This window comes from Pelmatolapia mariae, linkage group LG23, assembly GCF_036321145.2.
Source record: "Pelmatolapia mariae isolate MD_Pm_ZW linkage group LG23, Pm_UMD_F_2, whole genome shotgun sequence".
Lineage (NCBI taxonomy): Eukaryota > Metazoa > Chordata > Actinopteri > Cichliformes > Cichlidae > Pelmatolapia > Pelmatolapia mariae.
In genome coordinates this window covers 44,310,588-44,337,875 of record NC_086246.1, presented here as the reverse complement: position 1 = coordinate 44,337,875, position 27,288 = coordinate 44,310,588, and the positions used below count along the sequence as shown (strand labels likewise).

General features: G+C 40.8%; 2 protein-coding genes across 5 annotated transcripts; one reads left to right on the top strand and one right to left on the bottom strand.

Annotated features, from left to right (window-relative positions):
* Positions 1–34: 34 nt before the first annotated feature.
* dnm3a (dynamin 3a) lies at positions 35–21,647 on the top strand. 4 transcript variants are annotated; one of them, XM_063466306.1, is made up of 21 exons: positions 35–596; positions 4,666–4,739; positions 5,142–5,291; positions 5,395–5,598; positions 6,765–6,863; positions 7,681–7,841; positions 7,918–8,060; positions 8,141–8,276; positions 8,647–8,714; positions 8,805–8,943; positions 9,044–9,130; positions 9,237–9,307; positions 9,403–9,463; positions 10,147–10,173; positions 10,868–10,981; positions 15,634–15,743; positions 18,371–18,482; positions 19,122–19,283; positions 19,566–19,789; positions 19,891–20,043; positions 21,258–21,647. In XM_063466306.1, exons 1-21 carry the CDS (start codon positions 436–438, stop codon positions 21,289–21,291), a joined length of 2,490 nt encoding a protein of 829 aa, XP_063322376.1. In that variant the 5' UTR covers positions 35–435; the 3' UTR covers positions 21,292–21,647. The 4 variants fall into 4 exon arrangements, with proteins under 4 accessions (XP_063322376.1, XP_063322377.1, XP_063322378.1 ...); XM_063466307.1 differs by lacking the exon at positions 10,147–10,173; XM_063466308.1 differs by lacking the exon at positions 19,891–20,043.
* A 792-nt stretch (positions 21,648–22,439) lies between these two features.
* On the bottom strand, positions 22,440–25,378 carry pigc (phosphatidylinositol glycan anchor biosynthesis, class C). The gene is made up of 3 exons (XM_063466788.1): positions 25,320–25,378; positions 24,445–24,676; positions 22,440–24,350 (listed from the first exon to the last, which is right to left on the bottom strand). The coding sequence occupies exons 2-3, from the start codon at positions 24,670–24,672 to the stop codon at positions 23,694–23,696; spliced, it is 885 nt and encodes a 294-aa protein (XP_063322858.1). The 5' UTR covers positions 24,673–24,676; positions 25,320–25,378; the 3' UTR covers positions 22,440–23,693.
* Positions 25,379–27,288: the final 1,910 nt, after the last annotated feature.

The window sequence follows — 27,288 nt, the reverse complement described above, 5'->3', positions numbered from 1 at the left end:
CTGTCAAATCAGAACGTTTTCTACTGAACAGAGACCAGACAGAGCACGGTGAGCAGTGGCTAACTAATTAAAAATGTCCCGAGTTTAAGGAAAGTGACTCCCGTTACGAACTTCTGGAGTTTTAAAACAACGGAAAATGACTTCAACGAGCTGTTTTCGGAGAGCAGAGGGGCGTGAGTACAAATGTGGACACTATCGTCGTTCCCAGACGCACTAACCAGACCGTACTAACGACTGCTTAAAGCTGCGGATCTTTAAAAGTTCACACCGATCTTCAAGAAAACTCTTACTTGCAGTTTTTAATAACACTTGAGCAATAATAATTCTGGTTACCAGCAGCCACTCACTATGATAGTTACTCTATCAAGTGGTGTAGACTAGAAGCGGAGGTAAAGCGGCTTGGCAGGAGCTGGACAGGTAGCTACTCCTGTTGCGATGGGCAACCGCGGGATGGAGGATCTAATTCCGCTGGTCAACCGCCTTCGAGATGCCCTGAGCAGCGTGGGGGAAAGCTGCAGCCTCCACCTGCCCCAGATTGCTGTGGTGGGCGGCCAGAGCGCAGGCAAGAGCTCCGTGCTGGAAAACTTTGTTGGCAGGTAAACCAAAGATACTCATCTCTATACAACAGAGACCACTGATACCCAGAGAGCATTTTTATTTGTAACAGATCTTTTACAATTTGTCATAACCATTATGAACAAGTTTCATATTCATGACTTTCTGTCCCCTAAGTGACTCACTCTTTACTAAAAAACGGTGAAATTACAATGTTATAACTGACGATGATGATTTGAGTCATACCAAATCTATGAACCATCATGAACCAAATGCTATACTCACCATTAATTAATCAAATTGTCACAACTTAATTAAGCTGATCATAACCCAGTGAGCTTAATGTGGGGTAATGACTACGTTTGTGTGAGACTACTGGGCACACATTACTCGGGTTTGGCATGGCAAAAAATGTACTGTATACACTTTATATACAGTACTTTAAATCTCTTTATATATATTACAGTATATACTTGTTATACACACAGTATTATGCAGAAAATACTGTGATCTTGACACACCGCTCATTTTTTGTTTCTAAGTAGCCAGACTTTCTTGTAATTTTTTTTAAAAATGTTCTTTTGTTGAAAATTGTCTTTTCCCACCAATTTTCTGTCAATTTCTTGTACCTGACTATTTTCAAAGGTATTGTTTGTCTTCTTTTTTAACTTAACACATCTAAAAATCACTGAAGAATCAAAAAGGCAACTAAGTAATGAACCAGTGTTGTGTTTACACGTAACAGACAACTTAGCAAAGAATCCACTTTAAATTGTATCTTTGGGTATTTTGCTGCTAACAGCCTGTTGCAAAAACACACAGTTTCATCCAATTTCTTTAGTTGAATTTCCAAAAAACAACAAAGAAGATTGTCAGGCATTAGTAGTATTTTTGCACCAACAAGATGATAGGCCCCTGATCCATCTACTGTTCACTGAAGCTTCATCAGAAATGATCTCAGTGGAAAAGTGGCTGTCAATAAGCCATTCCCAATGAAGGGAAACAGGTGGAAAATGCTGAGAACTGGATTGAAAAACAGTGGTAACAAGTCTTTGAAGCGATAAATTCAAATTTTGATTCAAATTGTCATCAATATGTCTGGAGGCAATCAGGAGAGAGGTAAAGCAGTGAGTGTCTACAGTCATCTATAATTTTGTTAAACTATTCTATTTTATTTACTCTATTTTATATAGGTTGTGTTTGTTGTTGTTGTTGTTGTTTTTTTGCTGTGACACATTAATTTTTCAGTTTTTTGGATAAATGAATTATAGTTTATCTTGTCTTATTCTAATGCAACTTCACAAGCTCCATTTTCCTAAGCACATACAATAAGCATTAGTGAAAATAGTTTCTATCCCAGTAACTATTGTTACTGCTTTTCTGTGCAGTCATTGGGTTTCAGTACGGTTGCACCTATAGATCAGCTCGCCTATTTTTTCAGCCACAAAATTGTGGTTTTGGTAAACTACAGCGGAAAGTGTGCCATGTTCTATGTATTCTGAGTAGTGGGACAAGCTATAAAAAAGCTGTAACGAACCATATAAAGTAGAACACCCTAAACATAAATAAAACAACTACTTTCCATAGTACTTTCCATCTTTTTACAACGTAGAAGACATTTTCTTTGAATAAGTCACCCTAACCAAGTCAACAGCCTGCATCGTTGTCAGAAAATATGTATTTTTCTATTTAAATAACTTGTTAATTGTATTAAAATACAATTGGTGAGTTTTTTCTGTTGTCAAAACTGTTCAAGGTTGGGCCTGTGAAATGCATGATTTCCCTAAAGTGAAAGAAAAACTTAATACAGCTGCCTGTGTTCATACTTTCTACATCATGGCATCCATCCAACTCTAGTCTTAAATGCTATGTTGCTAGTCTGGAGTGGTGGATGCCGGGCATGTCAGGGTCTGTATGTAAGTCGTCAGTATAGCAGCTTATCTCATAGAGAAGTGTCACTGAATAGGTGACAGTTAATATGACTTCTGAAACACAATCAAAGCAGAATTCTTGCTATCTTGTAAGTCATTACGTTCACCAAGGTGGAGCTAAACAAGCTTTGTTTTGTTTCATCTTTTTCTGCCCTTTAACAGATTTCAAGGTCCTAAAAATATCCTCGCTTGCTTATGAATAACAGTGTTGTTTGGGTAAAGTTTAAATGCAACTGAGAGCATTTGGTGTGTGATGAGGAGACCAAGTACTTCTATCCTGTCCGGAAGGAAAACTGGTGATTAAGTCAATAGTCTTCAAGCTTCCTGAGACAGTAAAGCTCTGTTAGCCGTAGGAGGCCTATGCATTGTTCTGATCTGTAGGCCGTCTATGCAATAATCTGTGGCATGTTCATGCTCGCTTTCCTGAGGGTGTCCTGATATTTTGTAACATACCTGTTGGACATGAGTATGTTATCAGACTTTTTTTTGTGAATGACTGCAACAGCTGTTTAAACTAAGACAGGATGTAATAAAACAAACTTCCTGAATCTGATTTTAATAGGAAAAGGAGTGTTATTTATACCCGGTCCATTTGGTTTCTCTAGAATTAACCCTTTATTTAGCTTTATGATCAAGTCTAATCCATGCTGTTTTAATGCAACAATTGACAGCAACAGTCACCTCAGACTGCTTTATTTTGTAAGGTGTTATACCCTATAATATTGGAGAGAAAATCCCAATGATGAGACAATCCTTTGTGAGCAAGCACTTGGAGACAGTGGGAAGGAAGATCTCCTTTTTAGCAGGAAGAGACCTCGTTTAAGGAGGAGCAGTTATCTGTTGTGACTTGTTGGGGGTTGAGAGAAAAAAGAGAGAGAAAAGGCAAGCATAGCAAGACCACGAAACAAAAAGGACAAAGCACAAACTATGGGAGAGGGTAGAAAAATTTATGACATGTGATAGTTATATTAAAAAACACACTGGGAGTGAACAAAAGGGAAGTGGAGAAGAAATACTGTGTTCCTCATGGAAAGTCCCATGGCAGCCTGAGTTAATAGCAACATAACTAAGGGATGGTTCAGGGTCAGCTGATTCAGTGGAAACTGTTAGCTGTATCTAAAAGGGAGGCTTTAAGTCTATCTTCTGAACCCAATTTGGGAGCTGGTTCCACAGAAGAACAGCCTAGTAGTAAAGTCTCATCCTCCCATTCTACTTTTGGAAACTCCAGGAACCACAAGTAATCCTGCAGTCTGACAGAGAAGTGCTTGGTTTGGATAATATGGGATAATAGGATTTTAAATTCAACTGGATTTAAAAGAGTGTTAGTGAAAAGGAGATGATATAGGAGAAATTCTCTTTCTAGTCCATGTTAATATTCTTATTGCAGAATCTTAGATCAGCTCAAGGCTTTGGGGGGAGTGACAATACAGAATTACAATAGTGCAGCCTAGAAGTAACAATACAGATGAAAGAAGGCAGTCCTATATATCAGTTTATTATGTCTTTCAAAGGACATATAGTGGTGAAAAATCACAGGTCTCCTCACAGTATTACTAGAGGCCAAGTTAATACCATCCAGGTTACATATCTGATTATTCCTCAATTCTTCATCTGGTTCGGATTAAATGTTAATAATTTTCTTGGCCTTGGTAACAAGAACGTTACTGAGGCCAGGGGTGTCAAACACAGGCTCACACCTGGCCCAGCAGATGGCTTAGATAGACCAGGGAAGTTAAAATTGTAGTGTCTTGTATATCTTCACTTTACTACATTTTCAATACATGTACACATGTATTGAAAATTTGATTTTTAGATCTTGACAATTTTTACTGTAACATAAATTAATGTTATGCAGTTGCTTTACTGGTCTGGCCCAGGTGAGCTCCAAAAAAATACATGCGGTCCATGAACTGAAGTGAGTGTGACACTCCTTTTTTAAGCAGTATGGCAACTGAACTAAACCTAATACTGGGTCCTATTGCGCGTAATGCTATAAAGGTACTCCCTAAATACTTTCAGTTTAATGGTCATATCTGTGGGCAAAGTATGTAAAATTATTAATATGGTGATGTGTAAAGTTAATGTTTTATATTTGGTTTGGTGGTGGCGGGGAAGATGAATCAGCACCAGTAATAATACGCACATCTATGTGTATATTCTTTTATCTTTCCTCTGACAGAGACTTCCTTCCGCGGGGTTCAGGAATTGTTACTCGGAGACCTTTAATTCTCCAGCTGCTAAGTGATAACACAGGTAAGAAAGCTCATAGGGATGTCATGCCGGAGCATTTCTTTAAAACTGGCACCAGATGGCAGTATGGTGTCTTATGATGACTGTGACTCATAGAGTCCTGCTTTTTATTGCCCTTTTCTATAAAAAAGAGGATTGGCATGATGGATAGCATTTTTATTTTTTCTCAGAAAGAGTCAAAGTATTTTAAGACAGCTGCTAGAAAAAAACAGTTGCAAGCAAAATTGGTTATATTGAAAGTTAGTGCTATGTTATTGTGTTAGCCAGTTGACTAATTTTAAGAACAGCTATAGATTTGGTGGACTAGGCAGAGTTTTTCCAAAGTTACTGTAATGCTAAGATGATATTATGAGCCTCTTATTGTTTAGGTGCTGCATGTATTCAAATGCTCTGTGTCTCCCCCAGAGTATGGTGAATTTCTACATTGTCAGGGAAAGAAGTTTACAGATTTTGATGAGATCCGCAAGGAAATCGAGACAGAAACACGCAGACTTACGGGATCCAATAAAGCCATCTCTCCTGTTCCCATCCACCTACAGATCCACTCACCACATGGTAGCGTGCAGGTTCTTGTGTTTTACTTGCCCCACTTAACTTACTTTTAGTCAAGTTCTTAAACAAACCTTATGTCCATGTGTGTTTATTTGTATGTGTACAGTGCTGAACCTGACTCTTGTAGACCTGCCTGGCATCACCAAAGTGCCTGTAGGCGATCAGCCAACAGACATAGAGTACCAGGTACGAGACATGATCATGCAGTACATCTGTAAGGAAAACTGTCTCATCCTGGCTGTCACACCTGCCAACACTGACCTGGCCAACTCTGATGCACTTAAACTGGCCAAAGATGTTGACCCTCAAGGTAAGCCCTGTGACTGTGAATGTCCTGCTGTTTTTAAATAGTGACATTATTAAAATATAAAACCAGCTCCAAAGAAGTTGGGATGTTGCGTTAGAGCTTATTAGAAGTAAAGATGGGTAGAGGTTCACAGTCTACATAAAATGGTGTCAAAGAATTTTGGAATTGTTTCTTTACATAACAATGCAAAGACTACAGCAGAATATCTCATCATCTATAGCATATAACATCATCAAATGTTTCTGAGAAAATGGAGAAATATCTGTTTGCAAAGGATAATACAGACAATTCGTTCTGGATCCCTAGCACTCAATTAAAAACAGGCATGATTTTGTTATAGAAATCACTGCATGAGCTCAGGAGCATTTTCCAGAAATCACTAGAAAACACTGTCTTTCTTTTGTGGGTTTTTTGAAGTTTTTGCAATTTTTGCACACCTGCACTTTATGTAGTCCTGTGTTGATTGTCTGTTATATGTTATATGTAGCACCATGGTCTTGGAAGAACATTGTCTCGCTTCACTGTGTACTGTACCACTGCACATTACAGTAAACCCACTTGACTTGACTTGACTTGAGAGGGACCTTCCAGCCTGTCAGCACTCAATTCAATCATATATGGAAAGACAGAATGCTGATAGATATGCGCAGGTTTTAGAGCAACAGAAGTTCCCATCCAGACAATGTCTTTTTCAGGCCTTACAAAGACCTTCCATACTTAAGTAACACAATACTAAACTGCATACTGCATGTATCAAAACAGCATGGCTTTGTAGCCCAGAGTTTTCACCAGCTGAAAACATTTGGCACATTGAAGAATACGACAAAGAAGACCAGGGACTGTTGACCTAGAATCCTTTTTCAGACAAGAATGGGACAACATTTTCTGCCAAAAGTCCAGCAGCTGCTCTCTTCAGTCCCTAGATGTTTATAGACTGTTGTTTAATGAAGAGGGGATACTACACTCTTTTGAGTTGATGTGTTGCTGCCATCAAATTTAAAATAACTTTCATTTTTCTTAAAATCATACATTTTCTCAGTTTAACCATTTGAAAAAAATTTTCATGGTCTGTTGTTAATAAAAGATGGATGGATGGATGGATGGATGGATGTTATATTCCTTAATCACATTTGTATGGAAATATGCATGTTTTTTTCTCTTCTCTTTAGGGCTGCGCACAATAGGTGTAATCACCAAGCTGGACCTGATGGATGAAGGAACAAATGCCAGACAAATACTAGAGAACAAGTTGCTTCCTCTACGCAGAGGTGTGTTGCTTATGTGTGTGTTCTTGCTCAGTGTGCTATCAAATTGCAATAGAGACTCTCTGGAGAGGATTGGCATAATCATTGTGTATATTATTACCAGCCACAAGCTCACTCACAGCCAAGCACAAAGATAACTTTAGCTCTTTACATGACATCACTGTACTCCCATTCAGTGTGTGCGTGTGTGTGCATGTATTCTATGTATGCAGCAAGAGATAAAGAGTAAGAAATGGATTATTGATGGTGTTGGTTTGTGTATCAGCCAGAAGTGTAGAGTCTGACAAGTGGGAACTGATAGGCACCAGCCCAGCTGTTAGCTTAGAAAAGTTTGTAATTTGTGTCTGTGAGAGAGCGGAAGAGACGGAGGCCTGGAATAGGGCAATGCAGGCAGCTCCCTGTGCAGTGTACAGACTGGCTAAAGCACCACCAGGTGCTGGCTGCTTCATGCTTCTCCTACAGCACTAATGCATTAGCCATGGAAGCCCTCTGAAATAATTCCGCCGGTAGCAGCATTGAGCTGAAGTATTAGATATGAAGCCTAGTGCTATTACATCTATTACTGTACCAAATAAGCAATTTGGTCTGCCCCTCACAATCCGCCCTGCTGTTGCAGAAACACACACATTTCCTGCTTGTATGCTACAGTTATAATGGAACAAATGGTGGTCTGGGAAGAGTTCCCAGGCACCCTCCAGAAAATGCGAATTAAATCCATCTTACATCAGAGGCCTGTAATTCCTCCTTCCTGTTAGTGCACATTGTCATCCTTATCCTTACATATCTTTTTATAATTTCCCTTTCAACTCCTTCTCCCCAGGTTACATAGGGGTGGTGAACCGTAGTCAGAAGGACATTGATGGGAAAAAGGACATTAAGGAAGCTCTGAGGGCAGAGAAGGAGTTCTTCCTGTCCCACCCAGCCTACAAACACATGTCTGAAAAAATGGGAACACCTTATTTACAAAGAATACTCAACCAGGTTCAATATGTGAACTTTTAAACGGAGAAATATTACATTGTGTGCTTGTGTTATTACTAACAATATTTGTTTTCAGCAACTGACAAACCACATTCGGGACACACTGCCAGCCTTCCGTAGTCATCTGCAGAGCCAGCTTCTGGCATTGAAGAAAGAAGCTGAAGATTACATGCAGTTTAATCCAAATGACCCCGCACGAAGGACCAAGACATTGCTACAGTGAGTCAGTCATTCTGTGTATACATATTCTATGTATATATATTTCTGTGTTTTTCATGGCCTGCATGTTTGTCTTTTAGATTAGTTCAGCGCTTTGCTGTTGACTTTGAGAAGCTGATTGAGGGCTCAGGTGACAAAGTAGACACCGTCAACCTGTCCGGAGGAGCTAAGATCAATCGAATCTTCCATGAACGTTTCCCCTATGAACTAATCAAGGTGTGTGTGTGTGTCAGAATGAGAATCAGAAACAAAATACTTTATTCATTCCTATCAAATTATGTGGTTACAGTTGCTCCAACACAATAAGAACAGTTACAGACTGGACAAAATTAAATAATACAATGTATTACAAAGTTACAAGAATAATACAGCGATTTTATATATATGATTGGCATCATTTCATGTGTGTGTGTGTGTGTGTGGGTGCCTTGTTTATTTTTTTGGATTATGATGTTTATGGTTTTGGTGATTGGTTTATGTTCTTCAGGCACCTGCATTTCCTTTAATAAGTGTAACGATAAACCAAGTTGCTCCTTAGCCAAGTGCTGTTTTTTATGAAGTACTGTGCATCTTTGCATGTCTTAAGATCGGGTCTGATGAAGGGAAGCTGCGGAAGGAAATCAACTATGCCATCAGAAACACCCATGGTGTCAGGTTCAGTACAGTAGCAGAGTGTCAAGTGATTTTATTGTTTTGGTCTTTTTATGTTTTTCTACTGTAACATCTTATATTTTTTCCCTACAGGACAGGTTTGTTCACTCCTGACACGGCCTTTGAAGCCATAGTAAAGAAACAGATATCAAGGTTAAAAGGGCCATGTGTTAAATTTATTGACATGGTCAGTCAGGAACTAACCACCACTCTGTACCAGTGTATCGACAAGGTATAAATACTCTTGTTTCATGTATTTGTGTGTTGCTTTCTACACTTCATGGTGTAGTAACTGTGTCATATCTCATTTGTGGTCTGTTTTTACTCTGTAGCTCAGTTCCTTTCCCAAGCTGCGAGATGAGACAGAAAGAATTGTTACCACTGAAATTCGAGAACTAGAGACTAAATGCAGAGACCAGGTAATCCATATTTGTATAAGGGATGAATTGTTTTGGATTACTCAGTTGCATTCTCGTGTTGTGTATTGTTTTGTTTCATGAGTTAACATATGTTCGCACTGTCCAGGTCATGTTGCTTATTGACATACAGCTAGCCTACATAAATACCAAACATGAAGACTTTGTTGGCTTCAATAAGTGAGTCTCCACATCACCTTTAAGATTTCTAGCTAAAAATAAGCATCGTTAATTATACACTATATTAAATAAGACTTGCTTTTCATTCCTCTTAGTTCCCCCCAGATGCACAATCACACCAATACCAAGATTGCTGCACGGATTGGAGGAAAACAGGTGAGAGTCTAAATGGCTTGGCTTAATAAAATGAACCAGGGAGATAAATTCAGGATCATGCAGCCCTAAAATGCAAATGAAGGCATTCTGAGACAGTTTGTCAGTTGAACCAGTCCATTGATCCTTAGCTCTACTTTTGTCTGAGTTAAAGCTCCTGACAAATTAATTATTATTAATTATTATCAGTACAAGAAATCTGCAAAAATACAAACAAAATTCAGACTTTAAACACATTTCATTAGCACCATCAGCTTAAGGCTAGTAACATAAGATGTCTATTTCTTGCTTTTATTTTTCTTTAGGGTTCAGAATTTGACAGCATATGCTAGCATATCTGTGTGCCACAGCAAAAATAAGACATTTTAGTCTCTGTCTGTTAGATTTATATGCAGACATATTTATGTGACACATTTTAATTTAGCAGTGATAATTAAAAACACATTTATACTATAACTGGAACATTGATATGTTGTGTTGTTAATATTTGCTAAACAGCAGTAAATTTCAACCACAGCTTCAAAGGTAAATAAAAAAAAAAGTTATTTTCAAAGTCCCCAGTGATGCTTTGCTAATAGTTAACTGTTAAATTTAATCATTGTTGGCGCCATCCCCAAAAATTGTCATATAATGAAAAAATTAACTCCATCTTTCTGTTGCTGCTTCATCTCCTGTTTTTCCTCTAGGGTGTGGCGCCTCATTCAAGTCTAATAGTAGGAGACCCGTTTCTTTAAATCTTCTCACTCACTGCTGCCTCTGCTGGCAATATGTGTGCACAGCGGTGAAGCTTAAGGGTTGTGGGTTGGCATGCTACTGATTGCAGCAAACACAGCAAAATGGCTTCTTGTAGCTTTAATAATCACATCTTTCATCATCTGCAACTTTCTCAGAAAGTGTTTTTTCTTTTTCTTGTTCAGTCTGTGCTAATCTTATAATTTCTCTTTCACAGTTCCCCCACTGTAAAAATATACATTTGCAGGAAGTATATGTTATCTTGGTATAATATGTCTCATTTCCTATAACTTGACACATCTTTCCTTTACAGTGCCTTTGTCTGTCACCTTTGACCGCTCTTCCTGTTTTCTCCCAAATTTGAACAGCCAGGCTCTGATTTCTGTGCTTGCTCGACCGTCTTTACCCTTTTAGGTTCTTTTAAACACCTGTGCAAGCTGTTTTTCAGTTAAATATTTTGTTGATTGCATCACTGTGTATCTCACAAATGTCTAACCCGCACAAATGTTATTTTTTTCCTCCAGTGTCAGCTGTTTGACTTTTACTCTTGTTTTCGTCAGCACAGTCTGCTCTCATTGTATGGCCTGCTTTTCATGCTTTCATGTGAATTGTGCCTTGCTGTGAACAATTGTCTGCTGTGTTGCCTTCTGAGCTTCTTACCCTTGACTGTTGTAGGTCATACGCAAGGGTTGGCTGACCATCAATAACATTGGCATCATGAAAGGTGGAGCCAAGGAATACTGGTTCATACTTTCTGCAGAGAACCTCTCATGGTTCAAGGATGACAGGGTAAGGCCTTCACATTTATTTAATGACAAACTGAATTGAATATCTATTATCAAGATGAATTACACTTCAAATATTTTATTTATATAGTCCAAAACACAGAAATGCACTTAAGCCATCATCAGTTTATTCAAATAAATCTAAGCTTGAAATAGTGTGTTAATTGGTCATTTTAGAGAGGCAAAGTAAAACTGTTCATCTGTTCAGATCACATTCTTTTTTAAAAAAAGAAGTAGGTGGCAGAGATTATCTTAGTGGCCCTCTGCTCTGATGTCAGTGGGGCTGCCATCTGTCTGCCTGTCTGTGCCTGCTGTACAGGAGCAGAAGGTCTGCACAGCAAGTGTAGACAGGCAGACACACCACAACAGTCTCATCCTGTCACAGCTGATGTCATGGGAAGAGGGAAGGGCAGAGTAGAGGGAAAGAGATCAGAGAAGGGGAAACACATTGGAGCATTTCTCTATGGATAGAAACAAGCACCTGTAAACATTCACATCTGGATGAAAACTCTACGGCTGGATAGTTAACATTTGTGACTGTGAACGTGATAAAGAAACTCAGTTGAATTGTTTGACAGACTGAGAATTGAGTGTTTTTTAGCAACAGTATGTTGATTGTTTTACAAATAAGTTATTGTTCTTGGTAACCACACTAAAATAGTTTGAAGGTTTAAACTAAACAAACAGTGACATCATTCTAGTCACAACTAAAAGCACATCTTTAACCCCCTTCTCTCTGTCCAGCTAACTCTTGCTGTTCTCTCCTACCACCTGGACCTGTAATTGAACCCCACCATTTCCTCCATTCATTCCTCTGACACCCCCCTTCCCATTCGTGCTGCTCTCCCTTCAGTCTTCCCCCTTGCTCCCCCCTTTTCTTCCTCTTCTGGGAGTTTAGGCATTTGGAGCGGCTCACTCTGACACAGCTGGAGCTGCCCCAAGCCAAACTGAGACTCACACACATACACACATGCACACACAAACGCACTCAGTGGACAGGGTTGTATATACAGTATACAGTACACATGCAGACTCTGATGTAAACAAAGTGACATGCAAATAGTGGAGAAAAATATACACTCACTCAGACAGACACATGGTCACTTTTCAGATAAACACTGGATTGCTTGAACACTGTGTTCCAAACATAGCCCCAGGCATCCATATTATACACACAGTGTTTTAGGTTTCCTCTTGCTGTCATTCCCTTACTAAGCATTTGCAAATCAACTCAGTCATACAAAGACTTTTTTGCACACAGGCAAGAAGTAATACAACTGCAGGCAAGTAATCATCTGCCGACCACATCAGAGCAGCAAGCTGGTTCTCTGCTGATGATCAAAATGAGACATGTATGCTTCACTACATGGATTAAAGCTACTATAAGAATTAAAATTAAAAAAAAAAATCTTTATACATTTTTGCTATGGTTGTTTAATCTTTGCACCTCATCACCATGTTTATCACTTGTTTATGTCTTTAGAAGGCCTGGGTGCATTTTAAGTCACCCATGGTATCACAGGAGATGAGATCTACTGATTTTTTTTATGTGCACATAGACATACACACCGACGCATAAGCCAAACTCCTGCTTCTTCTCCCTCACAGCTCACAGTTCCCGCTCTCATAACCCCCCGCCCACACTACCTCTCCACACATTACTTTTTTCTTTGACTGCTGCCCCCCCCCCCCCCCAAACACACACACACACACACACACACACACACTTATTTTTTTTTTCTTTCTCTTGCCTCTGTTGCCTTTTACTCCTCCTTTCTCTCTCTCCCTCTCTCTGTCTGTCTCACCCTCTTTCTCTTTCTCCCCCTTTCTGTGGTTGGCAGTCTCCCTGGGACTGTGCACATTCCTGGCTGGAAAATCTGAAGCTTTGTCCAAACACCAGCTTCCAAGATCTGCCCAGAGAAATCCCACATGGCTGTTTCTACACTGCAGACCTCCCCTTTTGACTCCCCCTCTCTCCTCTCAACTACTCCACAGTCTTACTCCCAAAAACCCCTCTTCCCCCCTCTTCACCCCCCAAAACTCCCCTGCCACCCTCCCCTCATCATCTCTGTGTTGATTGCTTCCATGCACACAGTTTTAACCTGTTTGAATTACATCTTCATTCTATTATATATGTACCCTGCACTGACCTCATGCTGAAAGTGCAGCTTAACCGTTCAGAGTTTAATCTTCACAGCACATTGAACAGACGAACATTCCTTCACCCCTCAACTGCCAAAACTCCACCAGGGAGCTGAAGAAAAACAGACGGCTCATGCCTATACATTTAATCTACATGCACTCCTCTGTGTGTATGCATGTGAGGCCTATCTCAGGTCCATTAGCCTCTAGGAAGGGGGGACATAGCTTCAGACACAGCAGCTCTGATGTATGATCCTTCACGACCACCCTGACACCACTGCGATTACGACACACACACATAAATACACAAATGTGTATACAAAGCAATGCCACAATGTCCTTTAACCACAAGAGCAATCATATTGCAAAGCAGATGCACATGCAAAATGTGTGAGGCAATCTGTGGAAAAAGTTAGGTTAGAGCTTTTCTGAAGTTGCTGTGCGCAAAATAAGCTCAGCTTATTAGCTGATTTGTAGCCTTCTTAGTTTGCAGCCCTAAAAGACAGGAAAAACAGTCAAGTTATACTTCACATGTGTTATTCTCACTAGTCAACAAAGACAGTTAATTCAAGCTGACAAATACCACAAAATGGATGAGAGATTGTGCAACTTAGCATAGAGCTGGTCACAGTGATTAAAGAAATGAAAGCTTGTGATAGTATATGCATATTTAAAGGCACTTGCACATCTGCAAGCGAGAAACATCACAAAATAATAGACCTTATATTTGCCAGCATAGACTATGTGCAGTTTTCATCTTCTCTTGTGTATTTGTAGATGGCATTAGTATAAGCTGCTGATGCACTTCCTTGCACAGTCTAACCAATGTGCAGACTACTGTACACCAGTAAGATCCTGAACAGGTAGTCTGAACACTGGGATGACGGAGCAGGACCCTTTCTCGTTTGTGTTCGGCCTTGCCTTTTCCATCTCTGGCTGTTTTCTTGCAGTCCTGCATGAGGCGGTGGAGAGTTGACAAAAGGTTTCCTCTGTTTTTCTCATCTTTCTTATCCGGTCTCAATGCTGGGTCGTAGGGCAAGACACACACATCAGACATCCACTCCTATGGGCATCTCTCCTTCAGACATGTTAGTGTACCTTGATTCGGTCGTCCGCAGGGCTGTGTCCCGATGTAGTATCCAGTCTTGACGTGGCACATTCACCCATTCAGCCAGGGATCTGCCTGTTCACTCAGGGAAGGCATAAGGAAATAAGGGGAGTGAGAGAAGGAGAGAGAGTTAGGGAGGAACTTAGCAGCCATATATGGGTTGATGGGACCCATGGGGGAATCAACTTTGGAGTGGTCTGGAGTTTCTCCCCATTTCTTCTTCACAATCGCTCCTGCTTTCTATGTTCCTCAACATTTCCTTGTCTACTTTTGCGAAATTCACCTCCCTCTGTCCACGTCTATCCCTCCGCTTCCTCTCTTTCTGATCTCTACTTTCTATTTCTACCCCATCGGAGCACCCTATACTCACTCCGGTCTCCTCCCTCTCCGTCTAAAGCGATCCCAGATGTTGCTGTATGAGCGCCAATCGCGTTCTGTCATTTTTTTTCAACCTCTGTTACAGGAAGTGGGCCCCTTTGTAAAGAAAAAAAAAAGAAAGAAAGAGGAGCAAAGGAAGCGAGTCGTAGGGTTCAGGGAAGCACTGGGAGAAAGACTGATGACCAAAATGTACTTCCAGAATAGTCGCCTCTCATTTCATTCGTGCACATGATCAAACGCATGATCACATATTCGAATCTACACATTGTTTAAAAAATGCTCTTCTGGCGTTAGGTATTCTTTCTCTGGTGGTCACTTTTTTCTTTAAACTCTCCATCCATCCATGGCTGTACCTATAACCAGGCTTTATGGAAGGCCCTTTCTCAAAGGCTAGACAGAAAGAGCAGGCTGGAGAATAGAGAGACGAGGGGGAAGGGCTTGACTTTAGGAGAAATGTTGTGTTAGAGCTTGAGTCTGAGTAATGACTTTCACATGTGGCCCGGCCTCTCTCCCTCTTTTTTTCATACTACTTCTCTCGTTCCCTCCCTCCCTGCTTCACTTTTCTGCATCCTGCCTCCATACTGTCTGGTTCTCCTCACACTAGCCGCTCCACTCCTCCAACTGTTCTCCGTCATTCATAAGTCCCCATGGTGATGACAGACTATAGACTTATGGCAACTCTCCCCCTCCCCCACTGATTCTCCTGAACTAGTTTGTGAGTTGTTAATGTGAGTCAGTCTGACAGTCAGACACATCATCTTATATGAACTCGGATGCACTCCTAGCACAATGTTCCACATCTCCATTTCGCCTTGCCTTCTGACACTTTTCCCATTACAGTTCATGTCTCTTGGCTCCACTTTCTTCTCTAGGTGCACGCTAAGAAATATTTACTACCAGACACATGCGAACTGGCCTTAGTCTCTGGTGGTTTTTGCTATCAACGCTGTTATTACCTCTATGGTGTCGTATATTACTCTGCATACCAATGTCAAAATTTTATCTTTTCATATTCTGTCTTTTTTCAGGAGAAGGAAAAGAAGTACATGCTTCCACTGGACAACTTAAAGCTCAGAGACGTGGAAAAGGGCTTCATGTCCAGCAAATATGTTTTTGCTATCTTCAACACAGAGTTAAGGTTTGTGTGTGGTTGGAGGCGTGTGCTTTTTCATATGTGCCTGTTTGGTGAGTGAATGCGTGAGTCAGAAAAGGGAGTTCTGTTCTTGTCACCTGCTCGATGAAACTTTGGTGATATTTTACGAGGGTGGACATGTCGGAGGAGGAAAGGGAGGAGATGTCAGAGTGGCGTTTTGCCCTTCTGCCGACCTCTTCCATTCAACTTTGCCACCGGAACCGAAAGGGATATCCAGCGGGTACTGGAGCGGATGCCGTTTTTTTTTTTGCTCTCTAAGTATATGCCAGGCTTTTGAGGGCAGAGCTGGGTTTTGGGTTTGCTAAGTTTATATGTGTGAAACAGATTGAGAAGGACAGAGAGACAAAGGGAAAACATAAGAGACAAGAGAGAGAGAGTGTTTAGGAGCTGGAGCTGACCCAAAGCCTGGCTGATTGTACCAGAGCATGTGGACTTTGTTTATAATGCTTTGCTATGCTACATTCGGACACACAAACTGAATTCATAAGTGCGTGTGTGTGTTTCCACATGTGTGTATGTGCCTTTGCAAAGAGCGCGCGTATAGACCACAGCATACCGACGGCAGGCTCATTAAGCAGCTAATCAAAGCCAGAGAGCTTGGATCAGAGATGAGGCTGCTCTTGTTTGGAAAGAATTGCTCGACTCACCACAAAAAGGAGGGAGAGGGAAGAACTGGAAGGGTCGGGGGGAGAAAGAAAGCAGGAGAGAGAGAGAGAGAGAGTATCAGAGCCAATGGCCAGGAATGTGTCAAAGTCTGTCCTGTGGCGCCCCCCCTATCCAACCCCTCTACTCCCCTTTCCTGCGCCCTCACTCTGTTTCTCTTTCTGTATTTGTGTGTGTGGCTTTGTCCCTGTCTGACAGTAATCAAAACCTCAGGAAACTCTTCAAATCTAAAGCAGTCATAGCGCTGCAGAAATTCCTTCAGATTAGTGAAAAAGCTCCCAGTGAGCTGAGGAGAGAGCATAAAAAAAGGCCGTTTAAAACAAATGTTGGTGTAAGTGATAAATCAACATAGAGAACAATTTTCTTATGCGTTCACTGGTGTAAACGAATGTTCGGTGTCCTGATCTTAGTGTAATAGCACTCCAGTATTGTCACTGTTGGCCTGGCTCCCCGTCTGTTAGCCACCACACCCTGATTTATTAGCCTCACCCATACTAGCCCAGTTATAAGCACACAAACTAAAAGCCTATTTCTTCATCGCTCTGTATACCTCTCTGTCACCACAGTGTAGTTTCTCAGTTTCTGCTGTCTCTTGTTCTCACACACAGTCTTCACATTTTTGAGGTTAATTGCTACGTGTTCTGAATGTGAGAAGGGAACAACAAAAGGGGGAAAAAAACAATCGAGTGATTAAAGAAAAATGTTTAACAGATGGGCCACGGCCTGCTCCAGATTCTTTACTTGTTTCTGACTTTGTTACCAAGCGTTGAGATGTTAGATGATGTGAAGAGGGACGTGAGAGGACAAACAGAGAGCAAGCTGAGTTTGGGTATGAATCACGGTGAAAAAATACGTGATGATGATGATAAGGAGATAAGCTGCCGTGAATAAGGTCGTGTGAAGCATTGCGTTTGGGAAGCAATAAATGATGTATGTGTTACATGTGTGTATATGTGTGCCGTGTATGTGTCTTTGTATGTTTTAATCTAGTTGAAAGTGCCTGCATCTGTCTTTATGCCCTTTAGATCTGTAAGTGTGCACCATGTTACACGGGGAGGGTTGCCTACTTGAAAGTGTAACGTAGACCTGACACACATCAGTTTACATAGAGCCTGATAGCTTCTGTTACCCGTATATCACTTGATTTATACTTTTATTTTTATTATTATTATACAGGATGCAGTAATGGGACACAGGTCAGCCAGTGCTCCACTTAAATAAAGTAAATTTAAAAAGATTCCATTGGCTGATTTTACAAACAAATTTATCAGCATGAACGAGAAATATTTGCAGGACACACTGCACATTGCTTTACAAAGTAGATTGAATAATACGGTACGCAGACTGACAAACAATAAAACTGTTAAACGTTTGTTATGGAAACACAAGAAATAATTTTTTCTGTACAAACAAAATGCTACTTATGTTTGTTTCACACAAAGAATGTATATAAAGATATATATACAGTCTGTGGGTTAGCGCATGAAGGCATCCTTGTGCCAGTAACATTTCACTTGTGTACAGGTTGGGTCAGAGGCTTAGTAAATAATATTTATATATTAAGAATTTCAAACACAAACAGTGAAATCATCCAAGTGGCCTTGATGTTCTCTTTTATACACTCTACACCCTAGCTGATAAGTTCGCAACTATAACTAAATGTTTGGCTTAATCACGTACACAGAGTTCACAAGAAAAGGTTAAAGTTCCTGTTATGGATAATAGTTCTTGTATACGTTCATCAGAGTTCATATGAAACACATCGGAAAATGTGTTTGGTACGAACTGTATATTTTCTTAACCGTAAGGTAAGCACTGGGCCAGTCTCCCCTACAACGTATATAAGGTTTTGTGTATATTATTCCGTATTGCAGAAAGCTCCCTTGAGTTAAAAGTGTTATTGCTGTATATTTTTTGGACATTTCTGACAGGATTGTAATGAATTGCAGGAATGTGTATAAGGACTACAAATGCCTGGAGTTGGCCTGTAACTCTCAGGAGGAGCTGGACAGCTGGAAGGCTTCTCTGCTACGGGCCGGAGTCTACCCTGAGAAAGTTGCTGTTAGTACTTTGACCCCTAATTCAACGTAATTAAACCCAGTCCTGACCTTAGCTTTGGGGAACTGCACCTGTCTGCACCTTACCTTTGAGTTATATGCACTCATTGGCTTTGCTAACCTTAAACCCTGTCTGTAACCCCTTACCCCTCTCTCTCCATGTTCCCCTTTCTCTCCCCCTGCCAAAGAGAAAAAGCAAGTCCCCCACCCCTTCCATCCCGCTCTGTCGTTGGCTCTTTAGTACAGCATTCTTGGTCCATGATGTCACTACAATATGTGTGTGTGTGTGTGTGTTCTGGTCTGTTTCTAATCAGCAGTTCCTCGTCCCTCACACACTCCCCCTTTTTTTTCTTCTGCCCATTCCTCCTTGACTCCTTCTTTTTTGTTCCCTGTGTTCGACTCTCCTTGTTCTTACCCTATCAAATGTGTTTCTTCTTGTCACTAACATGGAATAGATGTGGCCACTAAATGTAAAAGAAAGCTTTGTCTCTTTACACATCTGTATTTGTATTAAATTACTAGCTGTGGTATATCAGCAGTCCCTGTAGCATGCCACACTACACTGTAGATTACTGCTTAAATGGGTTGTCTGTATAGTGTTAAGATGTATGTATATGTCCCAACTTGTGTGTTTTTTACTAAGGTGGATGAGCAGGGGAATGGACCTCCTGAAAACCTCTCAGACCCCCAGCTGGAACGTCAAGTGGAGACCATTAGTAACCTGGTTGATTCCTACATGGGCATCATCTATAAGACGGTCAGGGACTTAATGCCAAAGACCATGATGCACCTCATGATCAACAGTGTAAGCTCTCCAGACCACACTTTTAACTGTTATTTTTACTTTTTTGGTGCAGCAAATCCTTTTCACTTTTTTTTCTACATTTTTTGTTTTTTTCCATTCACAATTTGAAATTCCACTTGATCCATATCCTGACCAACAGAAAAAAGAAACTTTCAGGGGGAAAAAAAACATTTTTTGCCACCCCTTAAGAATGTAGATTCGTTTTTCTGAATTAGAATAAAATACCACTTCACAAAGTCTACATTTTAACTTCTCACAGTAGTTTATAATCCCTCTCTGTAGGTTAAGGAGTTCATTAGCTCTGAGCTCCTGGCCCAACTCTACGCTCTGGGAGAATGCTCAGCTCTGATGGATGAGTCACCAGAGCAGCAACAGCACCGAGTTGAAGTGCTCCAAAAGCATGCTGCCCTGAAGGAGGCGCTCGCTGCCATTGGAGAAATCTCCACCTCTACCTGCACTACCCCTTTGCCTCCACCTGTGGATTCTTCCTGGATAAAACCATCCAGGTGCAAATGTACACATATACATAGATGGATTCATTGAAACAAATCTGTGCAACCTATCACTTAAGCTTCTCTCGTCTTCTGCTTCTGCTTCTCTTGCCAAGCCTCCCTAAAAACGCTGCAGCCAGTGGTAAGCCTGGGATCCGTAGCCATGCTCCACCTGTTCCTCGGGTGCCCAGCGCTGGACCCAAAGGCTCCCCTAATGGCTCTTGGCAGCCCACTAGTCAACAAAATCGTACCCCAGCCTTGGTGCCAAGGTGACTGTGAAACCAGAGAGATTAGCCCATGAAACCTGACCTGTTGTATAAATGATGACCTCTAGGCTTCGCCAAGCCTGGCATTTATGCATACACATGCTCACACATGCAAAATCAAATGTTCCTGTACAAAGGCACAGGGTTAGAAAAAGTTGTTATTTGAGCTGGGTGGGGGTCTGCTGGAAAATGTGTTTCTCATATTCTCCTTCCCATCAGCCTCAGTAGACAAGACTTCTCCGCATGCAGCTTTCTACTGGAGCCAGATACAACAGGCTGAGCGCCCTGTCAACTTTTCATCTTTCTCTCTGTCCTTCATTCCCCCTTTTTCTTCTAGCATGCATTTGTTTTATTGCCTTCCTCAGTTTCCCTCATGCAATAACCATTATTTTTCCTTTTGCCCGTACCTCTTTTTCTTCTACTTTTTCTTTACTTCTCCTCTTTCACTGGTTCCTCCCCTGCTTTTGGCCCGTCTCTCCTTTTTCTCTCTGCCTCATTTCCTCTGTGCTCTCCAATGGTTCTTTAGGTTCTTTCCCTCATACACTCTCTTTCCTTGCCTGAGTCTTTCCATCCAGCCTAATGCTTGTCTGGCTCCCCTATAGATATAGAGTACATGGGACACAATCTTACTGTAATCAGTCTTGTACTTGTACTCTACTTGTATCCTCTATGCAGCTTTATGAGTCTTGCCTTTATATGCATTTTCTCATCATTATAAAGTCTATTTAGCCGATCATGCGTGGAGCTTTGGGCAAATAAAAACACAGTAAAGAAATATAGAAATATGTAAATTATAACTTGGAATTAGGAACAACTGAAAGCCCCAGCTGGCACTGCTACACTTGGATCAACTCCTTGCTAATAAGGCATCTCCTAATTCATGAACATCTTTATCCAGGGTTCAGAATGATCTTATTCCTTTATTTATTTAGGAAGGCTGAATGTATAAAGCTTATAAAGTCCTGACTGCTTAGCCCCAGACTGTACCTCTCTGCAGATGAGCTAGAAATTTAAATGTGGATGATTAAGAAAGCTACAGTGAGAGACAGCACCGTCCCATCAGAGATACCATGTCCTCAAAATCATGCAGAAGTCTATATATTCCTTTCAAATTTTGAAATATGTTATAAGATCTAATGTAGAGAAACTTTTATAGAAACTTTGCTAATATAATAATAAACCATATAGTAATGTCTTTGATCTAATATTGTCTCCAGGAGGCTTCCCCCAGCAATCCCAAGTGTGAAATAAGCCCCCTCTGCTCTGAACTCCATTACCCATCTGCCCCCATGGTCCTTTCAGCTGCAGCTGGCTGCTACCCGGAGACACTCCTGACCTGCATGATGTATAATACAGCTGAAGCACGATGATGGGCTTTTCTCTGTCTCCTCTGGGAGCTGCTGTCTGCAAAACTCACTCCATCCTGAGCCTGTTTTGTACATAATATCAACGGCCACAAACGCTGGAATGTGCACAACTGTCTGCTGGCTTCTCTCAAGTGCCTGAACCTTTTGTAGATAAAAATATCAATCTGAATTATTATACTGAAAAGAATATATATGCACTGTTTCTATTTTCCGTGAATAAACAGGTATTTTATTTTTGAATGCATGTGCAAACGTCATTATTTGGAAGCTAGCTATCGCTGACTTGATCAGCATTAGTGTAAGCAGATTCCTATGCTGATTTTTTTTGGGGGGGGGAATTCAGTGGCCTACAAGGTGTTAAAATCAGCTAACTAAAAACCTTAGAAATTACCTTGGGGCTGCAGTGGTCTCCAGTAAAGTGGTTAAATAATTTTAGTTGTAAAGTTAAAGCTATGGTCTTCAAATCCAATTTGAAGATAATGCTCATAATACCAGTTTATATATATATATGTGTGTGTGTGTGTGTGTGTGTGTGTGAGTGTATATGAAGTGTATGCTTTCTTACTGGTGTGTAAATAAACTCCGATTGGAAGACGAAGGAAAAAAAAAAACTAAACAAAAACATTTTAACCTGTGACGCGCTGTTACCACGGCACACTCTCTACTGTGGTTCTTCGAAGGAGGCCGCACAGCTACAGGCAGCTCGGCTTAACATCTTACCTGCTGTGCTGTTCAGACCATGGGGCCAACACTGCAGTCAAAACCAGCTGCAAAGCCCGCCGTCAAACGTCGCACCAGGACGAAGAAAGAAGAAGTGAAGGTATGACACCTAGCGACCACTGCGCATTGTTGCCAGGTCGGCTGCACTAGTGCCCGCTGATAACGTCATAGCTCACTTATTTGGTCATTAGCTGCTAACACAGAGGCTCCTAAACAGCATATAGCAGTAGTTCTGGTGTAGTTTCTACAGCAAATTTTTGTTTTTTATATGTTGCAATTAAAGCAAAAAGCAAGAGGAGACAATGTGTCGCCATGTAGTTGTTCTTTAATCTGAGACAAAAATTAAAAATAAACAGAGGAACCCCGGTCTGTTTCACACTGTGTGCTGAGCAAACTGGGAGGTCATCAGCATAAAGTTGTTTTGTTTTTTTTTAAATGGAAGTTTGACTAAATTAGGGAGGCAAACTCCCACCATGCTGCTCTCTATCGACCGAAAACACCTTGTCAACAGGTGTTGCTCATCGGATGTGACGTCACTGATTGGGATTTGAACGGAAGGCGACATGAAAGACCCTCATCTTTTTCATTGACTGTAGAAAACGTCTACATTTTCTTACCTCAGTGCTCATGACACATTTCATATTTTGGGCCATATTTAAATTCACAACACAGCAACAATGTTACAACATATTGTCCTTTTGTGTGTATGTGTGTTGTTGTTGTTTTTTTTTTTATTACAAACACCTTAATGGTAAAGGACAGAAAGTTTGATAACAACTGAAACATGACCCCCCAAAAAGTACCATATTTTACAAGATTCATGAAGTTATCATTATATGGGGTGTGTAGCTCCACTGTGTAGTAGTTGAAGTGAACGCAACCCAGTTTAACCCTGGAAGGAGACAAATCCCTTCCAGGGTTTTTAAATCAAGAATGACACCTGGTGTAAAAATCTGCCAAATCAAACACTAGGAGCAACCTGCTGTGCTGACGACTTGTGAACAAGGGACATGGTAACTCTAAAAACTGAGGCTATGTCTTATATTTAGCTTGTAGTGTGGAGCAGGTAAAACAGCTTCTTGTAGTATTGTATTGAATAACACTGAAGAAATACTCTCATTACCAAAATACACAATGAAATCCTAAATGTCTTCTAATATTTACAAATAATTTGTGGAAAATGGAATTACAGCCCTTGTTTATATTCAGGTCAATGTGACTTCATTTTTTCTTACAGAGATTTGCAAACCATTAACATCCTGTAACAAGTCATATTATTAGTTGAGACCTTTTGCACAAACTCTGAGGTAAATTACAAAACGGTAGCAGCTTGAACATTAAAAACCATCCTCAGACTACCTGGAAGAGGATAACAGTTTGTCATTGCTTTCCAATCATACATGAACCAGTGATTTAAAAAAACAAAAAAAACAAAACAGTTAAAATTAGTCCTTTTACATGCACAGCACCAAGAAACCAGCACTATGACAGTGAATTGGTTCATATAAAATTCAGTTACACCTTTAATATCAGTTTGTTTAGGAGCTGCTTGTGCTAGGCTGCTTATTAGTGAAGGAAGCGGCTCAGGTCCTCACGAATCTCAGCCTCATCCCAGGGTCCATGAATGTTGTCCTTGTGCCTCTGCAGCCTGACAAGCAGGAAAGGACAGAGCAGTGTTACACTTGCTAAAGCCAGGGTTAAGAGCACAGCTCCACCCAGCGTCTGAGACCCCAGACCTACTATCCCTCCAATGCAAACTCCCATGCACACCCCAGTAAAATGGCCAGGGGCGTTCTCCCTCAGCGTCTGCAGCAGGCAGGGCCACAGAGCAAACACCAGAAGGGCGCAGCTTAGCATGGCGAAAGTGTGCAGAGCTCCGGGTAACCTAGAGGCTAGGCACACTGAGGCAAACAGAGCTGCATTTAAAGAGAGGCTTCCAGGAGGCGATGGCTGGGCGTAAGGAAACGACACCAAATGGGCCAGCAGCATCAAAGCAGACATGGCGTACACAGTATCTGTACTCACAGACTCTGTTAGTGTCTTAAGAACTGGCGAGAAGCCAAAGGTGAAGGAAAGGAAAATGGCTGCACTCTGTAAATCAGCCAGATGAGTGCGGGGTTCACCACATGATTCAACGCGAGATGTCAAGGCTTGATGAAGTCCATAACCCAGTAGGGCACAGATGAGGCTGGACCAAAGCAACGTCTCAGGAGGCAGCAGACCCTGTGAAGAAAGCAGAGCTCTTTAATAACCCACTCCATTTGGTAAAGACACTTTGTCCTTCAAAGATGGGGGGGGGGGGGACCCAAAGCAGTACCTGCTCCATGTAGAGCCAGAGGGTGATAAAAATGGCCACACAAGACAGCTGCTGTCCTACAAATCCGGCTTCCTTCACTACAGCCCAGTAGCGGTACTGCCGGATGCCCTCGTTCCTGCGTAACTCCTCCAAGAACCGCTGGTCTACGTAGTTATCTGGAAAAGGCTGGCTTTCCCACAGCACCTTACGCCATGGCACAGCTGGACCTGGGGCACCATCTGGCCCCATCACCCTGATTTCAACACACAAAACACAGATGGTGGGGAGTTTGAGACCAGCAGGGGTGTTTCATCCACTACTTAAATGATCTGTCATACCTGCAATCTTTGTTATGTGGTTTTCATTATTTGTGGTTTCCTCGAAGTCTTTTGCACTGCTTACCCAATAATGTAACATTATAAACACATTATGTTTCTGAATATTACACGACTGGGAAGCCCTTTGGTTAAAGTTACTACTGTTTTGTGACATGACTTGACTCAAAGTGGCTAGGGGAATTTATCATTATTTTACTAAACATATTAAGCCTTACAGACAAGGCTTAAAGTAGCAGGCCAACCAGGGTCCTTTTCTGGGTTCATAAAAAGACTTCAAAAGCTCTAAAGCTGATATAATATTATGTTGTTTTTAGGTAGTTCACCCACAGCTCTGTTAGCCAAACAAATGTTGGATCTGAACAACATTTGAAGCGTTTTCTTTGCTGTCAAGTGAATGGATATAATCTCTATCTGTCTATTATAAAACTACTGCTTCTTCCGGTTTAAAAAGCGAGAATAAGCCCGCGCATCTCTGGTACGCACGAGTGTAAAAACAATAATGTGCTGAGAGTTGACTGAAATACCTACAAAAATATTTCTTGGGTGTTTTCCACCTACCTGGAATGTGATTTTATTCAGCGCCGATGCTACAATCTCATCCTGACAGTATCCCGGAAGTAAAGCGCTTTAGCTGCAGCGCTTCCTGTTCTTCTTCTGGCGTTCTCTGAGGTAGCTACACTAGCGTGCTGCTGCCCTCTACTGTCTGCTGGTCAGGCTCTTCTTGACATTTTTACATGTCATTAATACAGTCCAAGACTATTAACATCTTATTATATATATATTCTACGATATAATATGTTGTATGTAATAATAATAATAATAATAATAATAATAATAATAATAATAATAATATGATAGCTCCACCTAAATGAAGAAAAAAAGAATACATATTATAATCAAGCAAGGTGTAAAGAATAAATACAGTTTATTTACCTCTGCTCTCAGGTATTTAATCAATCTCTGAAGTGAGTATTTGCTTCAGTGTTTGTCTCTGAGCTTCCATGTTTCTAGTTATTACTTGGATATTTTACAGTCACAGCCAGCCCACTGAACATATTTGGGAGTGAGCTAGGAATGTGGAGATTTAGATCCCACAACCTGGGATTTCTCTTTCTACTTATTTCTGGGAAGTAAGAACTCCTCTTCCACCTTTCCCCACATATCCTGACTCAGTTCTTTAGCAAAATTGTTTATACAAGATTGGCAACATGAAAGTCTGCATACTAAATGTTTCCCTCTACTCCCATGTGTAATGATACTAACATCATTAGAATTACCTATTATATACAGTATGATAAATGTTAGTATATGAAATCTGGGTTTGGATATAGCTTTCTCTTGCTCTCTTCATGAATGTGACTGCATCTTTGCAGGGAACCTTACGATCTGATACAATATTCTGTGGTTAGCATGCCACAGGCATATGCTCTTATATTTTAGATCTGTATACATATATATATATATATATATATATATATATATATATGTGTGTGTATATACGCACACATATATGTATATGTGCGTGTGTGAATTTCATCTGCATTCACCAGTCTGAAAGGGTATGCCCCTTGATTTTGATTTCTTTTAATATGTCAGGATTCAAAAGTCAACTTTGGTATCTTTGAATAACCATGCTTTGTTTGAAAAGCACATTGGCGCTGTCCGTCCACTTTATGACAGTACCTTTTTTCTTTTGCAAGTTGCCTGCGCTGAACATACGTGGCCCATTCTGTGCTGAAGTTATAAGACCAAACCCACAGACCGAAGTGGCTTCAAAAAGGTAATCAGACATTTTAAAGTTCTAGGAAAATATTCTTAGAGTGGAAATAGTTTGTCAATTTTAAAATTGTTTGTCTTGTTGATTGTGATATTAATCAATACGCTCATCTGTATCGTGATAATAACAGCTTCTCAAAGTGCAGACCACAGCCTCATGTCTCCCTGACAACAGCTCAGGCAGCCAGCAGTCATGTCAGCTCCAGCTCGGGGTCAAAGGAGCCACAAACGCCGACCACCACGGTAAATTCTGCCAACACAAAGAAACCCTGGAAAAGAACACCTAATTCCCAACAAGGTTTCTACATTCTCTACTCTTCCACTTTCCACTAAATTCATGTCATCTTTTTCTAATGACTGTAGCTGTTGTTGTATTATTACTTTATGATTTAATCTTTGCCACATCTGTTCTATATTTGACTTTACAGAGGAAATCATTTCGTAACGGTGTTTCCAGGAGTACGGGGTCGTGCATACAGGGTGTGATAGGCCCGTAAGTATCATGAAACGTGATATTTTGTGGATTGACTAAAGCAAGTAAGTCGCAGTAACGTTTTCATTCTGCTTCTTCCCACTGTACTTTGGAAGGGCCTGTGTTACTACACTACAAGAATGTCTGATCATCACATCTCTGCACCACCGCACCACGAAGGACATGTTAGAAAGCCAAGCAGCTTCACGGCAGGGTAAATTATGCTTACAGATACCCTAGGTATTCTACAGGCATCTGCATAACTGGTTTATACACCCC